Genomic DNA, 10,749 nt, shown 5'->3' with positions numbered 1-10,749 from the left:
CAGAAGCTCGGTTTATTAGACACTTGCCCGTTAACGTCTAAGGAGAGCCATATCAATTGGCCCCTGGAGGAACCCAAAGGAGAAGAGTCAGAGGGCAGAGTACCGAGGGTGAAAGAAGGAAGTCAGGCCTTCTTCAACTTCAAGGATGACCCCAAAGGTGAATAGTCCTTCTTGGAATTTTTCCTTCTGTTTTATTTCTCCCGCTGGGAGGGTGATTAGTCCTGCCACATTGCACAGGGAGGCCTGGCTGCAGGAGTGTCCTCTGCAGACCAGGCAGACTCTCTCTTCCACTCAAAAACGGTACCACAGGTCTCAAGGAGAACCCGAGAATTATGCATCCTCAATAAATACTTAAAATGTCACACTTGAAGTTACAAAAATGGTGGAAAAAGAAAAAGCTGCAGCCAATATCCCAGGCATAGAGAATGTCCGTCCTCACAGATGGCTAACATCTAAGTGGTTTTCTGTGATCCAAAGGTGCCTTCCCACTACCGACAGGTAACTACCGGCCAGTTACTGTCACTCGTTATAGTTTTTAATTACTATACTCCGGCTTTGCTGTTATCATTTACCTATGTAAAGGATGATGGTTTGTATTTGTGTATGAACAAAAATTAATCAAAAGTTTATTTACTTGAAGCTTACAAGTTAATCAAGCAGCCTTCTTAGTGGATATCATGAAGAACCAGTAGTGGAAGCATCTATAAAACTAACACAAGACAAAATATAAAATGGAAAAAAATATAATAGTAAAATACCTGTGACTGTGCCGTTAGCTGAAGAGATATAGCTTGTGAATTTAGTTTATCTGCAAGCAGTAAGTCCCTCAAGCCTCGCATTTTTGCCGATGCAAGCTTTACTAGTGGCCATCGATGCATAACTTCACTTGGGTCAATATCCTGTGGAACAAAGTAAAATATGCCTTCTTTTTACAATGTAGAGGCACAACTGAATTTCCTTAATCTTAAAATCTTAGTTTTGCAAAGGAATCCTTAATGACCAATGGGATATTTCTATTCTTAAATAATTTAATCTTAAGTACTGTAGACATAAAACTTACCAAATTACTATTATTATCATAATTATTATCACTATTACTTGCGAGGCTATAACCCTAGTTGGAAAAACAGGATGCTATAAGCCTAGGGGCTCCAACAGGGAAAATAGCCCAGTGAGGAAAGTAAACTTAAGGAAAAATAAAATATTTCAAGAAGAGTAACATACTATAAAATTTTTTTTACAAAACAAGGATATATAGTAATACAAAATATTTTCACAATTGTTAATTTAACACTTCAGAAACTATTTTATGACAACTACGGGAACCAAATCTATATATAAAAAATAGCATATAGCAAGAAAGATGTGCACTGAAAAGAAGCTACAGTATTTCAATTCAAATCCAATGCTTTTTTATTTATTATCATTATTACTATTGTAATAGCTGAGCTACAACTCAAGTAAGAAAAGCAGGATGCTACAAGCACTACGGCTCTAACAGGGAGAGTAGCCCCGAGATGCAAGGAAAATTTTTAAATAAATAAACAACAGTACATATATACAATATCGTTAGTAATGAATAAAAAATAATGAAATATTCTAAGATCAGTACCAATGTTACAATAGATCTGTCCTACATAAAGTATGACAAGAGACTGTTAACATGTTCAATATAAGGCAACAAGTTTGAACTCCTGAAGTTCCATCTATTTAACTGGCAGCTTATGAAGATCATTCCCAAATCTAGTCTCAGCCACAGTAAAACTTCTAGAATATTGTGTAATATTGAGCCTTATGAGGGAGAAGCCAAGACTGTTAGAATTGACTGCAAACCTAGTACAACACAAGATGGAACCATCTGAGAAGATCTAAATGCATAGGATGGTCAGAATTATGAAAAATATTTAGCAACATGCACAAAGAACTAAGTGAAAGATGGTACCAAAGATTAATTTCCACATCAGGAATAAGAAATTTAAGTCCACAAGTTTCTGCACAACAAATTAAGATGAGAGTCAGTAGCTGAAAACCACAGGAAAAAAATAACTGGAAAAAAGTAGAATGAAGGAATTCAAGTCCTCACGATAGACTTTTAATACATACATACATATACCAAGGCACTTCCCCCCTTGTAGGGGTAGCTGACAAAAAAAAGAAAAAAAAAAAAAAGAAAGGGGGAGGGGGGACCTCTCCTCTCTCTGTTCCTCCCAGCCTGACAAGGGACTCAACCGAGTTCGGCTGGTACTGCTAGGGTGCCACAGCCCACCCTCCCCCGTTATCCACCACAGATGAAGCTTCATAACGCTTATTCCCCTACTGCAACTACCTCTGCGGTCATCCAAGGCACCGGAGGAAGCAGCAGGGCCTACCGGAACTGCATCACAATCGCTCGCCATTCATTACTATATCTAGCAGCTCTCTTGCCTCTCTCATATCTATCCTCCTATCACCCAGAACTTCCTTCACTCCATCCATCCACCCAAACCTTGGCCTTCCTCTTGTACTTCTCCCATCATCTCTTGCATTCATCACCTTCTTTAGCAGACAGCCATTTCCCATTCTCTCAACATGGCCAAACCACTTCAACACATTCATATCCACTCTAGCTGCTAACTCATTTCTTACACCCGTTCTCACCCTCACTACTTCGTTTCTAACCCTATCTACTCGAGATACACAATCCATACTCCTTAGACACTTCATCTCAAACACATTCAATTTATGTCTCCCCGTCACTTTCATTCCCCACAACTCTGATCCATACATCACAGTTGGTAAAATCACTTTCTCATACAGAACTCTTTACATTCATGCCCAACCCTCTATTTCTTACTACTCCCTTAACTGCCCCAAACACTGCATCCTTCATTCACTCTGTCGTACATCTGCTTCCACTCCACCATTTGCTGCAACAACAGACCCCAAGTACTTAAACTGATCCACCTTCTCAAGTAACTCTCCATTCTACATGACATTCAACCTCGCATCACCTTCCCTTCTCGTACATCTCATAACCTTACTCTTACCCACATTAACTCTCAACTTCCTTCTCTTACACACCCTTCCAAATTATGTCACTAATCGGCCAAGCTTCTCTTCCGCGTCTGCAACCAGTACAGTATCATCCGCAAACAACAACTGATTTACCTCCCATTCATGGTCATTCTCATCTACCAGTTTCAATCCTCATCCAAGCACTCGAGCATTCACCTCTCTCACCACTCCATAAACATACAAGTTAAACAACCATGGCAACATCACACATCCCTCTCTCAGCCCCATAAAAATCTTAAAAGGTTCTCTCAAGGTAATTTTTTTGCAATTGAAGAGGAAACAGATAAGAGTTTGTTTCTCAAAAATAAATCTGCAAACAAGAATCACATCTATAGTTAAAGAGACATTGTCAATGGAAATATCTGGATTTTGAGGAGCCACTGTCATCTATCTACTTACAATCATACAGTATTTTGAGTTTTGTTAAGTTTAACTTCATGCCATATTATTTGCACTATGCACTGATTTTTGCTAGATCTATATCAAGGGATTCAGTATCTACAGGTCATATTCAGAACTGATGCAGAGTAGTATCATCAGCATATGCAACAAGCTTGTTTCCTAGCCAAAACCACATATCATGCATATATACCGGGTAGTATAAAATGCACTGTCCTGAGGACCACAAGATATTATATTCATATGTCACTATAGGACCCAACAACAAGTATCCTTTAAAATATATTAAAAAATTCAATAATGAACCTAAGAAAATACTCACCAGTACTCTCATCTGTTTAAATTTGAAACGATGGGCATCATGATTTACACGGTCAGAGACCACTAAAACGCAAACTTCCAAACCACAATCAAGGGATTTCTGTACAGCATTATCAAGTGAAAGAAAGGCATCTGAATGAACACCTGAAGAGCAGTACCTAATTCAAAGCCCAGAGACACGAACTGGTACATCGAACTACAACGGGAGAATGGAGGTATTAAAAATGGACTGACTAACGATTACTAAATGTACGCATCTTACAGGGTTCCTATGGCGATGAAAAAGGGCTCTTAACTGGCCAGTAAGAAATAGTCATCCAAATAATGCAAGAGTCTGATTCTCATTGAGTCGGCCCATGAGATCAGAGTGAAGAGACAAGTGAATGCTTGTGGGGCTATGGACGTGCCAAACACAATCACAAACAGGAATATCCTTCCTTGGAAGGTGAAACGTAGGTACTTCCTTGACCTCGGATAGACTGGAACCTGGAAGTGTCCTGGAGATTGATAGACAACAGGAAGATGTTGGTAGAAGGGCATTGATCACTGTGCTGGAGGTTTCTATCGAACTGGTTCAAAGGGAAAAGGTCTATGACAAGTTTCCAGCCTCCTGTCAATCTCTACCTTAGACATTACTAAAGAAACCAGGAGACCTGTTGAGGACTTCTTCGATGGCATGTTTCTCCAACATTTTGAAAATGTCTTTTTTCAAGAGTAGATCTTTCTCTGATACTATTTTATAAACTGATGGGATCATTGGAGTCAGAGTCAGAGGAGGGTGACAGCCCATGAGTGGGACAAGATACCCTCAATGAAGCATTTCCACCCTCCAGGGCTCTGCCCCATAAAACTGTCCCCTTGTTCAATGACTTTGCAGGCATCGCCCCCCACAGGTGCTAAGTAGGGGGAAATGCGGTTTCTCAAGGGCACCCCGACGTCCTCGGCTATTTCAATACGAGAATCCTCTAGGGTGAAAGGAGGATGAGGGTTCTACATGCTTGTGCAGTGAATTGTCAGGTTTGGACAACAATTGATGCATTAGTGACTGTTTAGGGAGAGGAGCTTGAGGTTTAGCAGAGAAATGTGTTGTAGTTGCTCTCCTAAAGAAAAAACCGTGGCTTACCATCTCCCATTTCATAGTTCTGGTGATTTCCTCAGGTGGGAACAAGGTTGGATGGTGGATAATACCCATTTTACGGAAGGCTATTGTCCCTAGTAGCCATATGTCATGCAAACTGTGAGGTCACTGCATCTCTCCTCTTGGGGATGCAATTTCCCCAGATAGAAGTACACTGGTGGAAAAGGAATTCCAGAGCCTTCACCCCAGAACACACAATCTCTTTGTATTGTATACGGATGTCAGTATCGGACAAGTTTTCTAATACAGTATAGAACGACACTGCCGAACCATTGGTCAGGCAAGGAGGCCTGGAGACCTGACATTGCTGCCATCTCCATGTTTATCAGCTCAGGTGCTAAAAAAGAGACTGACTACTGACTAATACATTCACCAGAAACACCAAGAGCTAAGAGATAGTAGTTTTGGATGAGCTCTTTCTGGATCATAAAACTTTGGTTGATGGGAGAGTACAGGAAAAAGTAAACTAGTTGATCTCATTGCTCTACAATTTCTAAGAATCTGAGATTGATTTGCAAATGGGGGGGGGGGGGGCAACAACAACAGTAGTGGCACGTTCAACAGCCATGCGTGTGAGTGGGCCCGCTGCACAATCAAGGCGAGTATAGAATAGTGAACGCTTCTTTGAGAAAGACCGGACTCAGGGAAGGTTTGCAGGACTGCAGATGCACAGTCGAACTAGAAGTAGCGATTGCATTTTGCAACACCTAAATTGATCACTCTATAATATCATTTCCCTATTAGAGGGAGGTGGACCTGTTGGACACAGAGGGGTAGCAGAGAGGTCCGAAGTCACCTTGTGCTTTGAAAAGAAATAACATGTTCTGGCAAAAGGAGATGTGGGCATATAAGGTGAACGATTGGGGAGATTTACGTATCATACACGCAGGAGAAACTTCCAGAATATACGCGAAAAATCTCCTTGAATGCTATCAGATATAAAAAGACACTCGTCCAAGCTGAACACACTCGTAGGGGGAGATGATGAAGTCAAGATTAGCAAAATTAGATGATGAATGGTGTGCATTCACTTGAGCACTATCATTGAATGGAATACAGATTGATGCTAAGTTATCGATCTTGGTCACATGACTGAGGGCGGGAGAAATTACCACGTCCACAAAATCAAACACTTGGTTGTCATCCTTCATTATGGTCTTGAGGAAACTCCGACAATAAAGGCTCAGCGAAGGAAGAATCAGGCATTGAAAGGAAAGGCTTAAGCTTCTTATTCACCTTAAGAGTTGAAGGTACCCAAGGAGAACGATCAACTTAGCCTTCTTATTCCTATGACCACTTAACTTCTCTCATTAGAGGGATGAACACTCCCTGCACGCTTCACAAGGGGAATCCATGGAACACCTATGTCATCTGCACAAAGGAATAAAGAGGATGAGGATCAGCGTCTATACAGTTCACGAAGGATTGCAAGGGCAACTTACACTAGGGCACGTATGCATTGTCACCAGCTTCACACTTATACTAGGAAGAGAAAAAGCAAAAAACTCAAAGCCCTGAAGAATGCCAAGTTCAGTAAAAGACATCTATTCACTATGGCGACCAGAAACAGAGAGTGAGACACCTGCCACAAGTGCCAGCGCTCAAGCCCACATAAAGGGTCGGTGGTGCAACCATAACAGGTTGCCAGACCCTTAATAATTTTTCAACTGGTCGTAACAAGTGAAACCAGAACTAAGCCAACTAAATGGCGAAAGCTTCTATCCGCCTAAGAACAAATGAAAAATATAACACTTATCCGCCCTCAGAAACCTGCAACATTAAGTGGAGTCCGGGGGGTACAGCTTTACATATATTTACAAATCCAAGATATACCAAAGGAGCGATAGGTGAACCACGATATGGCAAGGGAATACTGTACAATTAAAGTACTTGAAGGCATATTTTCAAGTACTGTAAGCAAAAAAATTACTTTCTTAGTGTTTACGGTTATCTATCAATCGTTAAATTTCTTACCCGTGGTAGGGACTCAAATGTAATACTCGTGAGTTGAATCATCAAAAAAGGTTAGAAAAAAGGCAAATTTACGACACTAATAAATTACAGGGTTTAGATGATATTACCTCCTCTGTTAAATTAATACAATCCGTTGCCATATTTCCATTCTGGTCCTGGGATGTTCTCGCTTCTGCTGCTGCTGCTTTTGCTTTTTCTACAACGGAATCCTGAAGGTCGCCATTATCTGAAAGATCAATACCTAGTATTACAGTTCAGAACTGGCAGGTAGAACAGGATACAGTACTCAAATTTAGCATGTGTCATAATAATGAAATTTATAATCTAATTATTTCACCAGAACCTTTTCTTCCATATTTCCAAACAAGGCTAATAAAGTATAACAGGCCTGCTCTGTACATCACAGTTTGCTGTATAGTGGTGTAAATGCAAAACATTAAATTGCATTATAATCAATATTAATACAACAATTAAGTACTTAAAAATGTATATCTGAATGAGGTTTGCTGTCAATTGTCACTAAATGAGTAAGCACTGGGCTTCAAAACAATTTACAGTACAGTACTGAATAGCAAAGGACACTGTACTTTAAGAAAAAAAAAATAGAATTTCCTCACATTAGTTGTGTTATATTAAAAACAAACTAACAATCCATGAAGGATTGAAGGATTACACTGATATTTACCACATGCAATAGTTGTTTACCTAAAACATTGCTTACTTGAAAACATAATTTTCTTATCTAGTTACAGGATTACAAGACTGCAGTGCATTGCCTACATGCCAGACCAGTTCATTATTACCTGCAGAGTCTGGATCTATGCAGATCATCTTTACGTGAGATCTGACGTGTGCGTCAAACTTCGAAATGGTATTGAAAAGAGCCTTAGCCCAGCCAATGTGAAGAACAGGCGTGGCAGATCCTTCTTCCCACTCGCAGATGCCATCATAGAACTCTATAAGGTATGCAAAGCATTCCGGGTCTTTCAAAATGGATCTTGCCGAGATACCAGAGCTGACTACGCGCATGATGTGTGGTATTAATTCATTAGCAATCTCCAGGAACTCCTTGTATATTTCTTCATCATCACGAGAGTAATTGTAACTGGAATTTATTAAATTATAAGCGAATTAGGTGTAAGTTAGTAACTTGAGTATGGTAATAAATGTGCAAATATGAAATACAGTATGTCAAAAAGCTGTTATTTTCACTAAACATAAGTTTATAAGTGTATTTACTTTTTAATAACAGAAGCTGCTTTGGCCCAATACTTCAAAGCTTGTTTGTACAATTTATTTCTGTAGCAATATCCACCCAAATAAGTATATGGATACACGTGTTGGTTCTCATAATATCGAACGGCACTAGTAATGGCTTCCTCGTACATTTTAGTGGCTGGCTGTCTACCTTTTGTTGGCATCATTTCCTCCAGATCACCTAAGTTGTCTAAAAAAGGAAAAATAAATTAAGAAAGTTAAAATAAAAACTTTAATATAATCATTCAATAGGTATACATTTTTTTATAAGTTATTTGTATTTTTCCTAACTATAAGAACCCGAGTTCTTTAAAATAAGGAAATATCATCAATGGAGCTGAAACAACCATTGAATTTCTTAACAAGGTAGATAGCAAGAGGTGGTGAGCTCAAACCTGTAGCACTGCCCACTTTCCTGTCCAAGACTTTCCTTTTGACCTTTGACTCAGAAATACAATATGAAAAAATCATCCTTTAAACTAGGGACACTCACTCTCTGGTGGGTAAGAAATCCCCCTAGAACTGAACTAGTTAGCTCTTTGTCTTACCTGGGTAGGAAGTCCCCATAGAATCAAAGTGGTTATTTCTTTTTTTTCAAAATTGACAGTCAGTTATTTAGTAGATAGTAGGTTGGCCAAGGCACTGGCCACTCGTCGAGATAATACCGCTAGTCTTATTGGGTCCTTTGACTGGCCAGATAGTAATACATTACATCACTCTCTGTCTGGTTACAGCTCATTTTTCCTTTGCCTATACATACAATGAATTGGTATCTAGAGTGGATATAAGGTGTTGAAGTGGTTTAGGCATGTAAATAGGATGAAAAATGGTCGTATACTGAAGAAGGTGATGAATGCAAGAGTAGATGGAAGAAGTGCATGATGAAGGCCAAGGTTTGGGTGAATGGATGGAGTGAAAAAAGCCCTAGTTGTGAAGGGGAAGATGTGAGAGAGGCAAAAGAATGTGCTAGAAATAGTAATGGATGACGAATGATTGTGACACACTTCCAATAGGCCCTGCTGTTCCAAGGTGACCGCAGCGGTACCAACCAAACTTGACCAAGTCCCTTGTCAGGCAAGGAGGAACAAGGGGAAAAAATCTAATTTTGGTTCTTATTCTTATGTTAGCTACCTTAAAAAATTGGGTGAAGTCCCATGGTAGACAGAAACAGTTCCTTCAGTAGGACACTCCAAAATCAAACCACTATTCTCTAGTATTTCTCACACGCATTTGTTTTTCAAAACCCCCATTACTGTCCTCCCTTCAGTTGAAGTGGCTTACATGGTGTGTCGGCTACACCCCGTTGATTTATTTTATCAGACATTTCAAGTTTAGTTTACGGGTTGTAAAAATTACTTTATATATACATTTCTGTACATATTTTATCATCATAACTAATTTTTATTCAACATTTTGTTTAGTCTACAAGTTGTATTGTCACTTTATATATATTTCTGTATATTTTGATTTTGGTATCATTTGTTAAGTTTATTTCTAAATATGATGAATCTTTATTATTGCTTTTAATTCTTATCCTTTCTGGAGACACTGCAAAATCTGGTACCAGTACGTCATAGACTTTGCAACTATCGTCAACTGTATTGCAATATTCATGGAGTGCATGCCAATTTTCAAGACTTCAGTTGCCTCCAGATAGTATGATATTTTATATGTTCAGAAACTTTGGTTTCTCGACTGAGACACCATACTTTTCTGAGCTCTTTATGACAGGTTTTAAATAACTAATAACTTTGAAACGTGATGCCATTTCTAGGATCAAGGTTTATTTACAACAAAGTATATCGGCATCAATGACTTTCAATGTCTGGATGCCAGAAAACTTAAAATCAATCAATCATGCATCCACAATCATAGCAGGATTTATAAGAAGCAGTGTACTTTTTCCTAATATACTGTTTCTCATAAATCCTGTCCTAATATACACTGCTGCTCATAAATCCTGCTATGATTGTGGATGCATGATTGATTGATTTTAAGTTTTCTGGCATCCTGACATTGAAGGTCATTGATGCCAACATACTTTGTAATAAATAAACAATAAAAGAAAATTAAATTTAGAACCATAAAAGCAATGTCCTTGTAAAAGTTAAATAGCTTTCAGAAGATCTGTTTTTGAAATAAATCTAAAAATATTGCTAGCATAATACAACACATCCTGCACAAGAATCTTATCAAGGATTAATCTGCCGTCCACACCTCGAGCTTTGAACAGATATCTATTTCTTAAGATGCCAAAAGTGGGGCATTCGGGCAACAAATGTCTCACACTCAGGGGTACCAAACGGTCATCAAATATGGCTGATGTTGGCCAGTCATCAATTACTCATATGTCAACCGAGTGTGACCAATGTAAAGACAACGTAGAGTAGTCTCCCACTTTTGGGGCATCATGCTATACCTCCAAGGAGATATAACATTCATTATTTCTCTTATCTTATTTCCATCCGAACTTTTCCAATGCTGTTGCCAATTATTACAAATTAAACCCCTAATGCTTGGTAAAAAAAAAGAAATCATTACAGATTGGACAGCTGCTTGGTAGCAATTCAGCAGCAGCATTCTTTGCCAGTAAATCTGCCTCCTCA

General features: G+C 39.0%; 1 protein-coding gene across 2 annotated transcripts in view; it reads right to left on the bottom strand.

Moving 5' to 3' along the window:
- Positions 1 to 10,749, bottom strand: part of Mnn1 (menin 1) — a 95,558-nt gene that overhangs the window by 19,009 nt on the left and 65,800 nt on the right. For both annotated transcript variants that reach the window (XM_068371130.1, XM_068371131.1), the window contains exons 6-9: positions 8,126 to 8,333; positions 7,690 to 7,991; positions 6,994 to 7,112; positions 759 to 899 (exon numbers count right to left, since the gene is read on the bottom strand). In XM_068371130.1, the coding sequence (XP_068227231.1) occupies positions 759 to 899; positions 6,994 to 7,112; positions 7,690 to 7,991; positions 8,126 to 8,333 (770 nt within the window). The remainder of the gene's footprint in view (positions 1 to 758; positions 900 to 6,993; positions 7,113 to 7,689; positions 7,992 to 8,125; positions 8,334 to 10,749) is intronic.

This window comes from Palaemon carinicauda, chromosome 3, assembly GCF_036898095.1.
Source record: "Palaemon carinicauda isolate YSFRI2023 chromosome 3, ASM3689809v2, whole genome shotgun sequence".
NCBI lineage: Eukaryota > Metazoa > Arthropoda > Malacostraca > Decapoda > Palaemonidae > Palaemon > Palaemon carinicauda.
The sequence above is the reverse complement of the archived record's forward strand: the minus strand, read 5'-3'. Positions and strand labels throughout refer to the sequence as shown.